We start from the raw sequence: 19,985 nt of genomic DNA, 5'->3' as shown, positions 1-19,985 counted from the left end.
TGATCCATTTTTTTTACTAAATCACCAAAAAAAACCCTCACTTTTTAGCCCCTTTTCAGTTGCACCCTGACATTGTAATTTTGTCGGTTGCACCCTAATTCGCATCTTTGGGTTTCAATTACACCCTCAAAATCAAATTGGACTTTTTTTCACTCGGGAAAAATTCATAAAAACCCTTATAAAGTACTCGTTTGAACTCTTTTTCACATAAAAAGTTAAAAATGGATGATTTATTTTAACTTTTTTTCAAATGAAAAAGAGATTAATTTAGTACTTGAGGGTGGAATTGAAAATCAAAGGTGCGAATTAGGGTGCAACTGACAAAATTACAACGTTAGGGTGCATTTGAAAAGGGGCTAAAAGGTGGGGGTGTTTTTGGTGATTAAGCCTTTTTACTATTGTTATTGGAAAGGGAGATTTTTATAGCGTTTTTAGAAAAATTGAACCTACGATCAAAATAAAATGTTGCCCGGTCTTTACATTTCATTCATAAAATTGTGATGCAATTTAGAAAATGCTAGATATCGTAAATTCAATGCTACTAATAACTAATCACAATTGACTCAACAAGCAACACAATTAATTTAGACTAAATTTTTGGTTATTCTTGATCACCAATTTTGATTAAAAAAGTTCATTATATATAAATACATAAATTTCATCATAATCACTAGCTATCAACTCTCTATATTTTATTTGTCTTCAAAGTATATATCAATGAAGAGAATGCCACAATGAAATTTAAGAAAAGTTGGAACAAGAAAAAACCAAAGAGATCTAAGCAATAAATTACAGAAATTATACACAATTTTTGTGTCAATTTTTAAGGTCTAAAATAAAGATAAAAAACATAGAAGTGTAAATATACAAACATAAATACATAATAGTATATCTTAAGAATACAATTAAGTTGATGTAGTAAAAATGAAATATATAATTAATTAAATTATTGCTACATATTAAACTTCTCATCATAAAAACAAAAAAAAGCACACATGAGTATGGAATCAGTACTCCTCGTTGCATGTTACAGCACCACCAAAAGAATTATAACCGAGATTTAGTAGTATGGAATTGTTGGAGGCGGAGGAGATGCGTATGACACTCCTATAATGGGGGGAAGTGGTGTAAGATCAACGACTGGTGGTGGTGGAGATGGTGTGGGAGGTGGTGGCGGTGAGGAATATGAGTATTCTTGAGGTGGTGGTGGTGGGGGACTTTGGTGTGATGATGGTGGATAGTTCCAATGCCGTTGAGGAGGTGATGGTGAGGGGTGGTAGCTTGGTGTGGATGATGGTGGAGGAGCTGTTATACACCCGGGTGATGGCGGTGGAGGTGGGGTTTCTGTTTTTGGTGGGTAAGACTCATGAGTGGGAGGAGGTGGTGGCGGTGGAGATGCATTGTGTTGGTATGGAGGTGATCTGTATTCAACTGGCGGTGGTGGAGATGCATTATGGTAGTAAGGAGGTGACTTGTATTCGACAGGCGGTGGCGGTGGAGATGCCTGGTGTTGGTAGGGAGGAGGAGAGTTGTGCTCAGTAGGTGGTGGTGGTGGTGATGCATAGTGGTGATAGGGAGGAGAGCTGTGTTCAACAGGTGGTGGTGGTGATGCATAGTGGTAGGGAGGAGATGGGTATTTAGCAGGTGGTGGCGGCGGCGATGTATGGTGGTGATATGGAGGAGAGGGGTATTCAGCAGGTGGCGGTGGTGGTGATGCATAGTGGTGATAAGGTGGAGATTTGTACTCAACAGGTGGTGGTGGAGGAGTATCCACTTCCGGGGACGGTGGAGGTGGAGCATAACGTTTACTTGGAGACATCTTCTTAGTTGGCGGAGGAGGTGGTGATGCATGACCGTAAGTTGGTGACCCTCTTTTAGTAGGAGGCGGTGGTGGCGAATGGTAAGACTTTGTAGGGGCTGACGGCGGCGGAGGATGTGATCTATTAGAAGGTGATGATTTAGAAGTGGGCGGGGGTGGCAATGGCGGTGCAGGTTTAACAATTGGCTTTTTAGTAGGAGCAGGTGCCGGTGCCGGCGGTTTCACAACCGGCGATGGCGATGGCGGTGTAGGTTTAACAATGGGCTTTTTAGTAGGAGCAGGTGCCGGCGCCGGAGGCTTCACAACCGGCGGTGAAAAGGAGGACCCACCCCTTGTACACTCAAACTTACTACAGTCAACAGGACGCGCATCTTGAGAAGAACACTCCATAGCAGATCGTTGATCCATTTTTCCAGCAATGCAATTCTGAGTACCATTCGTAACCACTCCGCCTCTACCCGCACTACAGCTCGGAGCCTCGCCGGTGAAATAGTTAAACGAGTAACTAAAGTTCTGCAAGTTCGGCAACTGACAGATACTCGCCGGAATAACACCTGTAAACTTGTTATGCGCAACGTTAAGTTGCTCCACCTTCTTCATATTACCAATGGTAGACGGCAACGAGCCTTGAAGACTGTTAAAACTAACATCAAAAACCGTTAATTCCTTAAGCAAACCAATCTGCGGCGGCAAACAACCGGTGAGATTATCGTTCATCAGAATAATCTCATTCAGCGTCTTCCCCATATTTCCGATACTCCCCGGAATGCACCCGCCGAGATTGTTATTAGCAAGAACAAGAACTGAGACCGGAGAGTTCCCAAGATTCTTAGGAATTCCGAACTGGAACCTGTTGTCGTTCAAGAAAATAGCATCCAACGGACGATCAAACAGATTAGAAGGAACAGACCCTTCAAACTCATTAAACCGCAGATCCAAGTATTTCAAAGCAGGCAACGACAGAAGAACCGCCGGAAACTTCCCGACAAAGCGGTTGTTACTAATATCAAGCTCATGAAGCAGTTTAAGCTTACTAAAACTCGTCGGAACAACCCCGCAAAATCTATTAGAGTTGAGATGAAAAAGCGCTAGATCTGTCAAAAGACCCAACTCTTCCGGGAGATAGCCAGCAATGTCAGCATGGTTAAGATCAATGCCGGCGACAACTCTCAGTTTCTTATTCCCCGGAGACGGAGCACAAAACACACCCATGTAAGAACAGACATTCGGGCCATTCCAGTTCGAAGTGAAGTTAAACGGGTCGGAGAAAATGGATTGCTTCCATGCTTGTAGAGCAATGTAAGCACTGCGGAGTTTAGGGTTTTCGAATTTGAAAGAGGGATCTATTTTGACAGTGGCTGAAGATAGTAAGCCATGGTCCTGTGCAGAAGAGATCTGAGCTAGAAATGGAAGGAAGAGGAGAATGAAGAAGAAGAAGAGGGAAGGGGAAGACATTGATTGGCTGGGTGGAGAAGGGTGGCAGAGTCACATGAAGAAAAGAGAAGAGATTACAATATGGGCATACCCATGTTTCCACATTTTGTTTTATAAAGGGCTTTTGATAAAAGCTTGGAATTCTAGTACTTCCACTCTGTTTAATTTTGTTTACTCCAAAAGGCAGTTTTGCATTCTTTATTAGTATGGTTATTAACTGTGTTCAATTTTGTAAGAAATTTGGCATAAGTTAGTTAATACTCTTTATTACTAGTTATACTTCTAAATTATTATCGAACCGGAAATGCCTCAATTAAATTTTAAAAATAACTATTCTTAACTAATCACAATGTCGTCTTACTGATATTTTCACTCTATAAGATGATTATAGAGGGTTTTATGTAACGGTGTGCGAAAATCAACCGAAACCGAAAAAGCAAAACGAATCCAAATTTAGTTCAGTTTGACAATGTATCAAACATTCAGATGTTTAGTATTGACCATTAAAAAATTTCCATTAGGTTTTAACATAAACCGAACCAAGAATAAGCTAACCAGCGAGTTTAGTTCAGTTTCGGTTTGAAAAAAAAATACATTTTTTTAGATTTCGATTTGTTTCGATTTCAAAAAGGGAAGAATTTTAGTTCGGTTAACCTAGTTTCATGTTTGAATCATTACATTGTCATATATAAATTCTTTTATTTTGATCAGATATTAGTATAATTTAAGTTTGAGTATGCATCTTTAAAAACATTTGATAAATTTACCATCTGTATAGTTTCATTAAATTAGTCGGTACTAATTATCGAAATTCAATATAATCAATATTTAATATGATGATTGCAAATAAATGAACAAAAAATGATGATATTTCCTATTTTTGTTTTGGCTTAATACATAGTTTGACCCCTGAACTTGTACCCTTTTACCCATCTAACCCTCAAACTTAACGTCTCACCTATCGAACCCCTGAACTTGTTAAATAACCCCATTTGACCCCCGAACTTGACAAATACGTAAACATTGAACCCCTCCGTACACAATTTCTTCTAGAATGTTTCAAGTGACTGGTGGACACGAAGGGTTCAATATTTACATATTTATCAAGTTCAGGGGTCAAATCGGATTATTTAACAAGTTCAGAGGTTCGATAGATGAGACGTTAAGTTTAAAGGTTAGATGGGTAAAAGGGTACAAGTTCAGGGGTCAAACTATGTATTAAGCCTTTTTGTTTTCGTTTTCTATCAAATTAATAGTATCAAATGAAGTAAATTTAAGATATTATTTGAAAGAAGAAAAAGGAAAATGATAAGAGGAGAGCACGTCTAAATGTAATTGGAGAAGAAAGATTTGTTTGAAAGGAAAATGTGAATTTGTTAGATGTTGTAGGCATGTTGGATTTTGTTGACTAATTATTTATAGACGTGACGTCCACTGTCCTTTTCACTTACCCCAACATTCCATCTATTTTCCATCTAATTTTCACTTATTGCTTCATTTTGTGAAGCAAATTAATTTATCACTATCTAGATTAAATATAAAACATAAATCAGAATTTTAAAATTAGTTATCATCGTATTAAACTAATTTTATTTAGCAATTATTTTAGTGTTTTAAAAAAAAAGATCTAACAAATGAATGTGCAATCAAAATGAATTTAAAAGTGAAGGTAAAAAAGAATGATAAATTGAGGTTAATTTATAGGTTTAGGGTTGGTTTTGGAGGGGTGATTTTAAGATGACAGAAAGGACAAGGGTCCCAGTTGAAACACTGTCTGCACGATCTTTAAGACCTTTTCAAAATATCAGATTCTTTTGTTTAAAATTTAAATTGAATTTTGAGTTACAAAATAGAAAATAAAAAACACAAAACGCGTATTCTAAATTATTAGTAGTATAATGTATGTGTCCAGCTTAAAAGAAAATTATTATTCTGTTCTGCTAGTCCAGACACCAGATGTGTATTGTATTCATGTCTTCTGTTACATTGATTCACCTCCAACTTGGACACACAGAGAAGCCATCATTTTTTTCTTAAAACATTACAAATTTGTTCCTATATCATTTTTTAAAATTATTTAGTTACTATCCTCATTTTAGAATTGGTAACTAAAACAAATGGCAATAAATTGGAGTATTTCTTATCAATCAACTACTCACATGAGAGATTCTTAGGTATACTCAGTCTACCACGTCATCCGTGGACTAACCTATCATATTACGACACGTCATTAAAATAATGGCACTATCGTAATTTTGTTTATTACTTATTTACTCTTTTGAATGAGAATATTACGATAGTGCCATTATTTTAATGACGTGTCATAATGTGATAGGTTAGTTTACGGATGCCATGATAGACTGAGTCTATTTAAGAATTTCTCATACTCACATTATAAAAATGGATATCTAGTAATATATGTTTCCTATTCTAACTCAAACAAACCACTTATTTACACACTTACCACTAGTCATAACAACTTATGGTTCTCCTTATCAACCCACAAACTGAGTATCGATAAGGATGTAAATGAACCAAGCAGTGCCGAGTTTTGTAGTGTTCAAGTTCGGCTCAGTTAACGAATAAGGTGTTTATGTTCGGTTCATGTCCAGTCGAGTTTTGAACGGAGTGTTAATGTTCGGTTTATTTAGATTTTATAGTGTTCATGTTCAGTTCGTGTTCAGCTCGTATTCGTTCGTTTAGCTGCTAAACGAACAAGCTTGTGAACGAATTCGATAAGTACTAAACGAGCTCGTTCACGAACAAGCTCATGAACGAACTCGATAAGTATTAGACGAGCCCAATCATTTAGCGGCTAAACGAACATGGACTGAACACGAATTGAACATTAACACTATAAAATCTAAACGAACGAACATGAATACGAGCTGAATAAATTATTATTTTCTATTAAATTTAGGATTATTTGTTTTACTTCTAGAATTTTATATTTTAGTCTATCATTTTTACTTTTAAGCTTATGATATCAAAACTATACAGTTTTAATAGAATATATCAAAAATACGTGGGTTTTTTTACTCTATATAATTTTTGGATTATTTAAGATAATTATATAAATTAATTTAAATATGAGTTAGTTCACGAACACCTAATCAAGCTTATTCGCGAATTATATACGAGCTCGTTCACGAAATTTTCACGAACTCTTATTTGAACTCCTTCATGAACTATTAATCGAGCTGTCCGTGAACGTAAACGAACCGAACACTAATATGTTCGGCTCATTTATATTTACGAACAAAATATAAAGGTCGAACTCGGTTCATTTAGAATACGAACGAACATGAAACGAGCTCTTATCGAACCGAACACCAAGCTGCTCGCGAGCAGCTTAGTTCATTTACAACACTAAGTATAGATAGATTCTTAAAAAAACTGAGTATGGATCGAAACATTGGTGTGAAAATCTCGCGAGGTTTCACTCGGGCCCTACACGATTTTGGCGAAGTCCGTTTTTTAAAGTGAAAAAATTTATTTTATTTATTATAAAAATATTTATGGAATCGCCATCCAGAATTAACTAGAAATAAAATAATTAAAACATTATAATCATCTTCACCTCTTCAGAGATATAGGTTTGGAAATAATATCATATTTAATCCATTGTTTGCTTTTTGAAAACTACGAGTTAATTTTTTGACTTTTAATTCGTGTTCAGCTCGTATTCATTCGTTTAACTGCTAAAGAAACAAGCTCACAAACGAACTCGATAAGTACTAAACGAGCTCGTTCAAACAAACAAACTCGCGAACGAGTTCGATAAGTACTAAACGAGCTCGTTCACGAACAAGCTCATGAACGAACTCGATAAGTATTAGACGAGCCCGATCATTTAGCGGCTAAACGAACATGGACTGAACACGAATTGACATGAACACTATAAAATCTAAACGAACGAACATGAATACGAGCTTAATAAATTATCATTTTCTATTAGATTTAGGATTATTTGTTTTACTTCTAGAATTTTATATTTTAGTCTATCATTTTAACTTTTAAGCTTATGATATCAAAACTACGTAGTTTTAATAGAATATGTCAAAAATACGTGGTTTTGTTTACTTTGTATAATTTTTGGATTATTTAAGATAATTATATAAATTAATTTAAATATGAGTTAGTTCATGAACACCTAATCAAGCTTATTCGCGAATTATATACGAGCTCGTTCACAAACTTATTCACGAGCTCTTATTTGAACTCCTTCATGAACTATTAATCGAGCTGTCCATGAACGTAAACGAACCGAACACTACTATGTTCGGCTCATTTATATTTACGAACAAAAAATAAAGGTCGAACTCGGTTCATTTAGAATACGAACGAATACAAAACGAGATCTTATCGAACCGAACACCAAACTGCTCGCGAGTAGTTTAGTTCATTTACAACACTAAGTATGGATAGATTTTAAAAAATCTGTGTATGGATCAAAACATTGGTGTGAAAATCTCGCGAGGTTTCACTAGGGCCCTACACGATTTTGGCGAAGTCTGTTTTCCAAAGTGGAAAATTTTATTTTATTTACTCCCTCCGTCCCAAAATAATAGTCCACTTTCCTTGTAAATCACAATTTAGAGTGTTTATTTTCCATATTATCCTTATTTAAAGTGTATCTTTTATTGCTATTAACCTATAGTTATAACATTTAGTAAGGGTATGAATAGGAAAAATGAAGATAAATTTGTGAAACGTTAGAGTATTAATTGTATTTTTTAAACTGTGCGGAAAGAGGAAAGTGGACTATTATTTTGGGACGGATGGAGTATTATAAAAATATTTATGGAATCGCCATCCAGAATTAACTAGAAAAAGAAAGATAATTAAAACATTATAATCATCTTCACCTATTCAGAGATCTAGGTTCGGAAATAATATCATATTTAATCCATCGTTTGCTTTTTGAAAACTACGAGTTAATTTTTTGACTTTTAATTCTAAGGAAAAGGGTCTCAAAACCAATATACCCTCGCTGTTGACCAAAATTCGAATTTAACTTGAGTTAGTTTTGAGTGAAAACTTTCATACAGAACTTTCGATTTGTCAAATGATATTCATTTCCGTTCTAAGTTAAGAACATGTTTACATATTTAGTAACAATCCATTTGTGAGTGTGTTTAATATAGATAAAATAAAATAAATAAATCAAATAATAAATAATTAAATTATATAATATAATATAATATAATATAATATTACGACTTATTAGAATATTAGAATATTAATTTTAACATTTTTGTAAATTTTTTTAAACAGATTTGTATCTATATCTATAGATGCCTACCTATCTAGTGTGTTGGGATTAAAGTTCACGTAGTTTAAATTGAAATATTTTATACAGTAATTTAAAAATAGTAGATTTTGAAAAAACTAGATTTGAGTCTCATTCGAGACGCCTATGTATTCGTCGTGCCGGAATCGAAATCCACCAAAAAGTATTCAATTCTATGATGATGATGATACCGTCATCTGGAACTGAAAATGCCAACTCTGAAAATGAGGACGGTTAATTTCACTCTTGATTTTGGATTTTTTGATTTTGGATTCTAACCACCATAAACAGCAAAATGAAGAGCTTGATGATGAGTTTCTTCACGACTTAAGTGGCAATTTGCCCCTTCAACTTGTAAGCAATGGGTAATTAATACATAAATTAATTTTGTGGTCAAATTAGTCACGAACATGTTGATTATGGGCAATTAACTCCATTTTGACAATTTGCCCCCTCAACTTGTAAACTAATTTGTCCAAATGAGATTAATTGCCCATAAATAATAAGTTTGTGACTAATTTTCCCACAAAATTAATTTATATGTTAATTGCCCATTGTTTACAAGTTGATGAGGAAATTGCCACTTAAGTCGTTTCTTCAATATTGCTTGTACTCTAGGTTAGATTGTTGAAGAATATGATACTTCTTATCATACGGTACTTTCTATTTTTTTTTCCTTTCTAATTTTATGTTGTCGATATGTGGATATGTGGATATTGTTTTAGGATTCTATTTGACTTCACGGTTTCTGTTATAATGGAGAATAATGGTTCTTTTGGGATATTAAACTCCCTATGTCACTGATTTATTCTAATATTACAGAAAAAATAGTAAAATTCAAATCATTAAAAAACAATAACTAAGTTATCGAATTATTTCACGGGATGTCATTCGAGACAAAACGCACTAAACTTTTTGCGTGTTGTCCTACGTGGCATACCATAATTACAAAAAGGTATATGTGAGCGGAGCGGGATTCGGGGGGCTGCTCGCCCAAGGCTTATGGCTGACTTCTCGATCTGGAAATGATTTGAAAAATGGAGTCGCCACCTAGTTCAACTAGGAAATCCCTTTTAACCGACTAGATAGCCTTACTCGCCTCCGGTAAGACTATCGTGCATCGGACCAGCGACTGGGTTTTTGACGGATCTGTGCCTACGGGATTTTAAAAATTCTATTTTAGTGCCTGTATGGAAATTAATTCCACATTTGTGCCTGGGTCCACGTCATCCGCGATTTAATATTGCGGATGACGTGGTCATCCGCGTAATTAAATCGCGGATGATAGTAAGTAAGGTTAATCAAAATATTAACCTTACTTAAATGCCATCCGCGATTCAATATCGCGGATGGCATTTACAGATTCCCTGCCACTGGCAGGGAATCTGTTGACCGTTGGAAGCACAACTTCCAACGGTAAAAAAATGAATGCAATCCGCGAAATCAAATCGCGGATTGCATTCTATAAAATGGGGCTCCAACGCCTCATTTTCCTCACACCTCAAACTCTCTCAACATAAAATTTTCTCTCAAGTGGTTTTAGAGCGTTTTTAGAGCGTTTTAGAGCGGTTTTGGAGCGGATTTTATTATTATTGCGGTTCGGTTTTAGAGCGGTTTTGGAGCGAATTTTATTATTTTAGCATTATTGGAGGAGGACTACAAGTATGTTTTTTTCGATATCAGAGGCTTGGTTGAACAGTCACGGTCTCGGGGAGGGGGGCTCTTTCGAGGAGTTACAGTCCAACAGTATTCAGTTTTCGGGTCCGTCCTTCAGCCTCCTTCCGCAGTCACAGGAGGCACCCACTACTGCACCGGCTGCAGATGATCAAGAGCTATCCCTAGACGATAATCACGAGAGCGAGGGCGCGCCAGGTGACAGATCGGGTGACAGACAGTATCGCGATCTTACTGAGAGCAGTCTGCGCCGCAGACAAGATATGGGGTATGATATGAGGACTCAACTGGAGAAGAACACTAGATATCGAGATTATTTATGATTTTGTTATTTTTTGTAAACACTATCAACTTTGTAATCCTACTTTATTTTATCGACTATTCCGTATTATTATATCGTTCATCATTTCATATTATTTATGCAATTTGTAATTTTTGTATAAACTAGTAAAAACAGAAAAAATAATATACAATGCTAACTAAAAGACGGTTTTTATGTTTTATTAGAATTTTATTAAAATACGGAATTTATTTTATAAATTAAAATACGGAATTTATTTTATAAAAAAAGTGGAAACAAAATGATTGGGTAATACCCAATCATTGTCTCTCCCCAATCATTGGGGAGACAGATTACTGTCTCCCCAATGATTGGGGAGAGATGCCATCCGCGATATTAAATCGCGGATGGCATTAATTGGGGTTAATTACCCCAATTAGTGCTGTTAATGTCATCCACGATTTAATATCGTGGATGGCAAAATCATCCGCAATATTAAATCGCGGATGACGTGGGCCCAGGCACAAATTTGGGATTATTTTCCACACAGGCACTAAAATAGAATTTTCAAAAGCCCGTAGGCACAGATCTGTCAAAAACCCACCAACGACTAGGGTTCGTAGACCTCCCCGAGACTCTTGTGCTTGACTTATCTGTTACCGGCTTTATTCACTGGACATATTCGTTTTATATCTCATTTCAAAAGTATATGCAGTTCACAGGATATGAAAGCTGTATATAAACATGTATGAAAGAAGTAAACACGTTTGACGCGCATATAACTTGATCTGGACTGGCATTTGAGGCAAGTAGAAGGTACTCCTAAACATACATCTAACCTCATAGGTTTCTAGCAAATAACATAAGTCTGACTGGTCTGTATTGATTACATGCACAAAGCCTAAAATCGGATGTATAGTGTGATTGATTGCTTTTATTAGGTAAGTCCTGAAAAACCTATACAACCATTTACTACATTTTTATATTAGTCCTACGATGTCTAAGTGATGGGCTGGAATTGTATTGATGGGACAATTTTAGGTGATTAGTCATTTAACCGGTAATTATTTGATTTGGAATGCTTTTGGAAAGTAGTAAACAATACAGCTGTGCACAGATTACGCCAGCTTAGATTCCAGCAAGTAAATCAAAAGCTCGTCACCCGAACGGATTTCTCTGAAAAACATCATTGGACGCTTCAGTTCCTTATCACTTTTTACCTGTACGAAAAATAGGTTATAATTCAATATCCTTTTTTAACAAAAAGTATAATTCGGTACCCGTTTTGTAATTTGCGATAAATTTAATGACCTTCTTTTAAGATGGGGACCTCCCTGAGAAATAATTCAATAAATTAATGATTGTTTTTTAACAATTTGAATTTTAGTATACTTTCTGTAATTTTAGAATAACTCAGTAATTCATGGAGTTTAATATCCGTATTTTTTTGAACTAGATCAAGCTGCTTCATCTTCTAAGTTGATGTTGTTGAGTGATTGGTTTGGTTCTGTTCTTGAGATTTTTGATTTAATTAAAGAGGGTGTATTTGTTATTTCAATGCTAATCAATTGAATTTGAATAGTAAACAAATCATTTTCTGATTCGATGCAACATTATGTTCAATTTTTTCTTTCTACTATTGATTAGTCGATTAATATGTCTTTTGAGCCAGTTCAAGTTTTTCTGATATTTATACATTAAGATTCAGAGTTGGGTTAATTCCTAAAAAAATCACGAATTTTACAAGAAGTTTCATTTTAATCATGACCTTTAAAAGTTGCCATTTAAAGGCATGAACTTTCATTTTGCTTCAAATCTATCATTTCAGTGTATTTTTGTTGACAAAATTCTTCAATAAACCATTAATGAAAGGCCCAAATTATAAATCGACGTTAAATCTTATTATCTTTTAGTTAGAGTATATAGGATTAGGAATTTTTGGTTCGATAAAATACACCGGATTTTACTTTGGCGATAGATTTGAAACAAAATGAAAGTTCGTGCCTTTAAATGACAATTTTTAAAGTTCATGATTAAAATGAAACTTCGTGTAAAGTTCGTGATTTTTTTAGGAATTAACCCTTCAGAGTTTTGATAGTATCTTGATTACAATATTATGTAGAGACATACATTTAGTGTGAATCCATTTAGTAAATGCCTTGTGTGACATCTTTTTTTAATTAAAACACTATTTACTTGCAAAATAATAACAGGAACAATAAATTCCATTTGTAATATAACCATAAAATATCATTACATACATTTCATGTTACGACACAAAAGATTAATGTGTCTTTTGAACAAAAAATTTGCTCGGCCGAATAACACGTTATTTAGTTATTTGTATGAGGATAAATGGTAATGTCGTCTAATCTAAAAAAAATTAAAAAAATCGAAGAGTTCTTCTAAAAATAATATTAATATCAATTCACTTTATAATTTGATTGTTACCCAACTGTCCAATATGTTTCAAGATAAAAATTAGACCTTTTTAGATAAATACCAACAAAAGATAAAATATTTTCAAGATTACTACCTCAAAGTTTGTTTTTGAAAAATACAATTTGTACTTTTTTTTTGCAAAAATAACTTTTGTTATTTTCAAATTTTTTTTTTTAATCTCAGAAATACGATTTTGGTTACCCAACAGTATACTAACACCATTGGTTAACCAACAACAAAACAATTAACAATTCAAAACTCCATTTCTGTTAAACTAGTTGAAAATTCTATTACAAACCCCTCTACCTTCATCACCGCAAGAGCAACCGTCAAATAAAACCTAAATCGTCTTTTTTTTAAATCTAAAATTATTAATTAACCATGTGTTAACCATGTGTTAACCAACAGTGTACTAAAAATAAGGTCATTGGTATACCATTAGTACATTATTGGTCAAATAGCAACAAAATAAAATTCAACACCAGTTAACTAACGATTTTATTAATAATATATTCAAAATAAAATTTATTACAAAGTTAACCAACGGTTTATCTAATGTTAACCATTAGTTACCCAACATCCAAAAGATTACAATTCTCATAAGCATTTCTTCAAACACTTAGAGTGCAGGCTGTACTTACCAAAAATCGAACCACCACCACATCACCACCGTCGTTCACAAAAAAAAAACAAAAAATGAATTAACCAACACCCAAAACATTGATTTTATCTCCGATTTCGAATTATTCGGCAAAGCGGCAACTTCAAATCCAGCCCCGGCGATGTATCTCTCTTTTCAGCTGGATCTGACCAGATCTAGCAAGGTTGCAACACCATCGCCGTCTCGGCCTATTTCCTCTGCATTTTTCTGTCGGCGCCGTCGCAACGCTTCTCTTAAAAGCGCCGTCTCGGATCGGCTTCTATCTTCTACACCAGCGCCGTTTCAGATCTGCTTGTTTGTAGAGAAGAAGAAAAAGAGCGTGAGGATTGCTTAAGAGTAGGAGAAAAATGACTGCTGATTTTTTAGGGTTTGCTTAAGAGTTTGGGGATGAACGAGGTGGATCAACTTTATTGTATTGTGAAAAAATATAAGTTTAGAAATCAAAAAATAAAAGATGATATTGTATATTTCAAAAAGACAAACCTACCATCGTACTTGTGGGAATATTTTGGGTTAATGGCGTGTTTTATGTAATTAACTCTAAAAATTAAAGTTTAGCTTGTATTTAAAAATTAAATTTCATTTTGGTTAGATTTTATCGAAAAAAAAAAGAAACCAGGAGTTGTATGTGTCGAGAAAAATATGGGAAGATGTATATGTCGAGAAAAACATGGGAAGCTGTTTTCGCTTTTAAATTTTTGACAAAATGCCAAAATAACATCATTTTGACACTAATAAAAATAAACAGTTGCTCGGTTGATTTCCATCAATGAGAGGGGCCTTCGTTGGAAGAGGGGCGGAAGCGGAGCTTTGTTAAAATAGTTGAAGGAAACTTCATTTCTCGCCCTGATTTTTGACGCACTTTTCCGATTAGCTACTCCATCATTTCATACCTCGACTTTCCTAAGGCTACAAGAATATCTAGATGAGAAACAAAACATACTGTTTAATTTGCAGAATCTCTATCTTTTGCCTCCAATGAGGTATTGGGGAGGAAAGCTAATTCTAAATTCTCAACATCAATAAATTACCATCAAATTTGTTTGTATGAAATCAAGATATTCTTCAATTCATGCCTTTCCTTCTTGTTGCAAATGCAAATATGAGTGAGAAAATAACAATACTGATATCAAATTGGTCCCTATTAAGTTTTGCCAGTTGGCCATTATTACCAAGAAAATAGATCTGCTATCAAAATACTACACAGGGGGACATGGATCTCCTTGTCCTAGCTATCAAACTACACAGCCCTTATTCTAAGGGACGCCACATAAGCAATATGTTGTTATCTTTTAGATAATTTCATTCCGGTTACTTCTTTCATCCCGTTTAAAAAAATTTACTTTAAATTTCTTTTTTTATCCTATTTTCTCTTTTTAAAATAAATTACGATAATTTCAAATACAATTTATAAAAACCATCATTCATTAATACAGATAAAATGATAAGAACAATATTAATGATTGCATTCTTAATCCATGTATAAAAAGAACATCTCTTTTTAAACAAAAAGGAAGGAGTAATGTCCATACATCTGACTACTATTCAATCTATTATTAACTGTCGTCTTCGCAATTATACATAAAATTCGAATAGCTAACGGGTTTAAATTGTTCTCACTTGTCTAGCCTACACTACATTTGCATTTTTAATTTCATATTGGAGCCTAGCAATAGTGCATAATTCCTTCAACAATTTGAGCACATCCCATTTTACAAGCTCCCAATGCAATTGAAAAACTATCAGGACCTGGTGACTGTTTCCACCTCCCAACTCAAACACACCCCATTTTACTTCCGCATCAGAAAGAAGAAAAAGGAACCAAGAACAACTATGCAGACTGGAAAATATACAACTCACTTCGTCTCATAAAACCAAAATAAGAGAGTCCCCTTCTCACAACAAATAGACGGGATGCTTGCTGGCTCCTCAGATCTTAACATGCCATAATCAAATATATTCATCCGGAGGCGCCTCTTCTGGAAACTGTATACGTACAACAAGCTGGAGATGTCAGATTACTACTGACTAATGACTAAGGTCAACAAATCGATGGTTCATAAGTCTAAAAAATATGGAAATAGAACACCAAGGACAATAATAAGAATGAAGTTCTTGTTGCGTAAAAATTTCAAAGCTAAAACAGAATGAAAATTGCTACTTCTGTTCAAGAAAATGCATCATTACCTCTCCACGTGTCCACTTTTCTTTTAACCAAATACTTGCATCAACTGTAACACTCTCTCTTTGCATTTCATCTCTGTAGGCCGGAAAAAAGAAAACAGAATCAATCGTATAAGTATGGTAACACTAACTTGCAAAAGATCTGCAGGAATTTCTGGCATACTTCCCTTCGCCAGATTGAGTCATCAAAGCGATAAAAAGTCAAAATCAAAGAGAATCAGAGCAGTCGGAAATTCAAGAGAACATGACTTGATACAAAAAACTTGCCTCTTGCTGGTGCTATGAAGATTCTTAATCGTTTAATATATAATATTTGAACTAGAATTATAAGTTCTAGCTCTTTTGGCTAGAACTTATAATTCTAGTTCACTTGCAACAGAAACTTCTTCCAATTAACATAAACCAGCAGCTTCATAAATGCTTACACTGATGGAATATGTTTAGTGGCTTACCCAACTGCACTGGAAGTTGCGTTAGCTGCATCAAAAGTGACGAACGGCTGGGCAGTAGTAGTTGAATGGGTGTCTTGTGTTGACACTGCTGAAGATGAAAATGGACTACTTTGATTACTTATTACACTACTGTTGTTGAAGCCGGGAACATTTGAGGAAAAGGGATTTCTAGATCCTAGGCCAGGAAGCTTGTTGCTCATTAAACCTATCATGAGATTGGTGATCAGAAGTAAAACATTCATATGAATAATTCGAATGAGAAATGACAATCTTCATATAAATACCAGAATTTGGAGGAGTTGAATTGTTTTTCCCAAATATACTTGATGTTTGGTTTGAATTAGAAAAGCCATTTGGTTGTCCAAAGATATTTGTTGAAGATGGAGAGGGCCCAAATATGCTTGATGTTTGGCTTGAATTTGAAAAGCCATTAGGCTGTCCAAAGATATTTTGTGAAGATGCAGAGGGTCTGACATAAAAATCACTAAATAAGTTACTAATGCCAAAGCTCTAGAACATCACGCAAAATTGATGATCAGAATACAGTAAAAACTAGCATTTTAGAAAAAGATGCCCACATAAAAAATAGAATGATATAACAGATCCTTGCCTTGTTTCAACTGTACTCAAAGCTTGGCTGAAATTTGAGATATTTGGTTGCCCAGAAGTATTGTTCATCGGGGTTGAAGGCCTGAGGAAAAATTGAAAATTATCTTAAACAGGATTCAAAATAATGTGATTAATTAGGTTATGGAAGAGCCTAATGACATATCTTGGAAAAAGCGTAATGAACAGACACAAATAGAGAGAACACAAAAGTAACTCGGCTGCCAGAAATCATGCCTTGTTTCAGAAGCCAAGTTAAGTGATGCACCCAGTTGACTGAAACTGGACAACAAAGGAGGCGCATTATTTTGCCCACTAGGCAATATTGCATTTGGAGTTGCTCCAGGGAATGGAGTCTGGCTGCGAGATAATGCTGCAGGTGCTATATATGGATTACGGAGAAGGCTCTCAAACTCGATCAACTTGGAACTAAGTAAATTTCTCTCTCTTTCAACCTGGCAAAAGAATCTTTTAGGAAATAAATGAACAAAAGCAAAGCAATATCCTAACCTGCAATTATATATTTGTTCATAAACAATCATTTTCTTATCCCAAACAACAAAAATTGATAGTCGATAAGAACACACATAATCCAAGTGAACAGCCTCAATCAACCATTACCTCATATCCAAAATGTTGCAAAATGGCTTTCTTAAATTACCTTCCAATTAAACAAATCCTTTTAACCAAATATTCATTATTCTGCCTTTCTCTAGGCTGTAGAACCTTACAGTTGACTTGCATGACTCAGTTATACATAATTTTATACATTAACCATTTAAATTCCAGAATTTGTGTTTCAGTGAACTAGCTACTGCACCTATTATTAACATATTTTGTATTGAAGGGGAAAAAGTCCATTGTAGCATCCCTTGAGTTGTTATCATTCCCATACATACTTTAGCAATTCTATTAATAAAAAATTATTATCTAGGGAGCAGGGAAGTGTAATTTTTAAATCTCAGGTCAATTCTGCATTCCTCAAAGTACTAATTCTCCTTCTCAAACAATGGGATTTCTTTTTCTTTTTTTCCCCTTAAACTTTTATGCAGACTGTTTTAGTTGTAATATGTACTGCCTTCAAAAATGTAAATTTTCCTAATTCCAGTTTTCTCAACAAGACAATAACTTCTAGCATACAACGGAAAAAATAAGATGATGAGCAATAAATTGCAAGAAGATGCACTAAGCAACCAGTAGTACGAATATGATGATGTTCAACATTATTATCATGTATGACAAGAAAGATTAAATTTAGTATGCCCTTTGTGACATTTTCTTACAATTGATTGCAAGGTCAATCCGCGCTTAGCCTCATCATATGCAATAGCTCGCAATTCTTCAAAACTAACATCACCAACGATGTCACAAGGAGCACTTTGTGCGTGCAAAGAACCAAATGAAAAAGAAAGAGTCAATTCAAGGCAGCATCAAATAAAGACTAGAGGAGGCAAAGTGATGTGGGTTATTAAACATACTTTTTAGAGTGGCCATAGCAAGTAAGTTTCCAAAGTGGTTTCTCGTTCTGATAATCTTCAGCAATCTGGCGCTTGCAGGAGTCGGGATCCGTACAGCTTCACGAAAAAAAATCACGGCAAAACACATAATTCTTCAATCAAAGATAAAAATGAAAATGCTTGTTAAATAATGCATTAAAGTAATGAAGAATTGTAAAAAGTGCTGACCTATGATTGCCTGATTGTTGAGAAGGCTGATTATCAGGTTGTCTGGATGAAGGACCCGTAGCAGTGCGACTCCATTTATTTTCAAAAGGCTAGTAGTAGAAGTAGTAGCAGTAGCCGACAAGTCGTAAGTTATACAATGCTAAAACATAAGGTTCAATGCAAATTAAGCTGTTCCTATGATACATAAGAAGACTAAAATATCTGAATGGATTAAAATGAACACTCCATTGTCAGTAGTCAGGTACCTACAACAATAGATAGAACAGCACAAAATTCAAGAAAGCACATTCAACATAGAACATTATAAATGAATTTGAAAGAGAAATATCAAATCAAAAGAACCTTGAATTGGTTGTTTTGCTTTTGCTGCGAGCTATTTCCGAATCCAAAGGGATTTTGATTTTGATGCTGCTGTTGTTGTTGAGTTGCATGAACAAATTTGCATCTTTCTCCATATTGACAACTGTGAAAAACAACTTGAATGATTATAACCTAATCACAACTTATGAAGCCCCTTCCACACTGAAAGACAAAAGAGAATTAAATTAAGCAAAAAGTTCACAGGCAGTATAACAAGGACATGGATGCGATTCGTTCTTGCAAGAATTTCCATATTTGAAGCTGAAGCCAATAACGAAAAGGACACCCACCAGAAAGTAATCATAATCCATTAATCCTAATCCATTTGTTTCTTTTAACAGGCAATCGAACTGCTACCGAAATCCAAACTACTCCCCTAACAAGATAAGTCAACCAACACAATTGACTAAAACTATAGTTTTTGGCTATTAAATCCCATAATCTAACACCAAAGAATGCAATATTAATCAGTGCACAGCAAACTGAAACTACTAAGGCGAACCAGTCCTGCCTATTGTTTTGACTAATAACTTGATGTTTTCTGATAACATAATCACAAACTTATGAAGCTCAAAAGAAAATTAATTAACTAATTAACATGAAACCTAACGCAGATCAAATTTAACGAAATCAATATGAAAAACAGTGAATAAACTACCTTCCGCGCTGAAAGTTTCTGCACAAATCTTTTCTGAAAGCCATTTCTTCTTTATTAGAGTTCAAAAAGAGACGACGGGTTCTTTACATAGCACCGCTCCACCACGGCGATTTGACGCTACCCGCTCTATAGTTTCCGGGTCGGGTCGTTTTCTCCTCTTCCGAAAGAAAAAACGGTCATTTTTTAAGGTAAAACGCATTTTAAGGTCCTTCTAATATCATTTCTTATTTTACCTGATCCTCAAACAAATTTATTTTATTTTAGTAGTCCTTTTTCTTTTTATCTCGGTTTAATCCTTAACTGGTGGCCAGCTGTTTGATTAGGGGCAATAATGTCATTTACTAAACTAAAGCTTTTAAAAAGAAAATCGAAATTCAAACATTAAATATCCCCAACGGTCATATGCCTCGACAAAAAACACTGTTCTTCTTCCTTAC

General features: G+C 34.7%; 2 protein-coding genes across 2 annotated transcripts; both read right to left on the bottom strand.

Moving 5' to 3' along the window:
• Positions 1 to 863: 863 nt before the first annotated feature.
• On the bottom strand, positions 864 to 3,381 carry LOC126667966 (leucine-rich repeat extensin-like protein 2). Its single transcript, XM_050361122.2, has one exon. It carries the CDS (start codon positions 3,272 to 3,274, stop codon positions 1,061 to 1,063), a length of 2,214 nt encoding a protein of 737 aa, XP_050217079.1. The 5' UTR covers positions 3,275 to 3,381; the 3' UTR covers positions 864 to 1,060.
• Positions 3,382 to 15,086: 11,705 nt separating this feature from the next.
• Positions 15,087 to 19,863, bottom strand: LOC126669043 (zinc finger CCCH domain-containing protein 16). Its single transcript, XM_050362345.2, has 11 exons — positions 19,549 to 19,863; positions 18,873 to 18,993; positions 18,531 to 18,619; positions 18,324 to 18,419; positions 18,129 to 18,222; positions 17,083 to 17,300; positions 16,850 to 16,930; positions 16,524 to 16,708; positions 16,240 to 16,444; positions 15,791 to 15,863; positions 15,087 to 15,589 (listed from the first exon to the last, which is right to left on the bottom strand). The coding sequence occupies exons 1-11, from the start codon at positions 19,590 to 19,592 to the stop codon at positions 15,554 to 15,556; spliced, it is 1,242 nt and encodes a 413-aa protein (XP_050218302.1). The 5' UTR covers positions 19,593 to 19,863; the 3' UTR covers positions 15,087 to 15,553.
• Between the last annotated feature and the right edge of the window lie 122 nt (positions 19,864 to 19,985).

Source organism: Mercurialis annua, linkage group LG2, assembly GCF_937616625.2.
Source record: "Mercurialis annua linkage group LG2, ddMerAnnu1.2, whole genome shotgun sequence".
In the NCBI taxonomy this organism is placed as follows: Eukaryota; Viridiplantae; Streptophyta; class Magnoliopsida; order Malpighiales; family Euphorbiaceae; genus Mercurialis; species Mercurialis annua.
This window is presented reverse-complemented; position numbering and strand designations above follow the sequence as displayed.

Excerpts from the sequence above, each read along its gene's own strand:
- LOC126669043 (XM_050362345.2), bottom strand. The coding sequence starts at position 19,592 with ATGGCTTTCAGAAAAGATTTGTGCAGAAACTTTCAGCGCGGAAG. Across the intron at positions 18,620-18,872 it reads AGCAAAACAACCAATTCAAG|CCTTTTGAAAATAAATGGAG; the intron begins GTTCTTTTGATT and ends TTCTACTACTAG. Across the intron at positions 17,301-18,128 it reads GATTGACCTTGCAATCAATT|GTTGAAAGAGAGAGAAATTT; the intron begins GTAAGAAAATGT and ends TTCTTTTGCCAG.
- LOC126667966 (XM_050361122.2), bottom strand. The coding sequence starts at position 3,274 with ATGTCTTCCCCTTCCCTCTTCTTCTTCTTCATTCTCCTCTTCCTTCCA.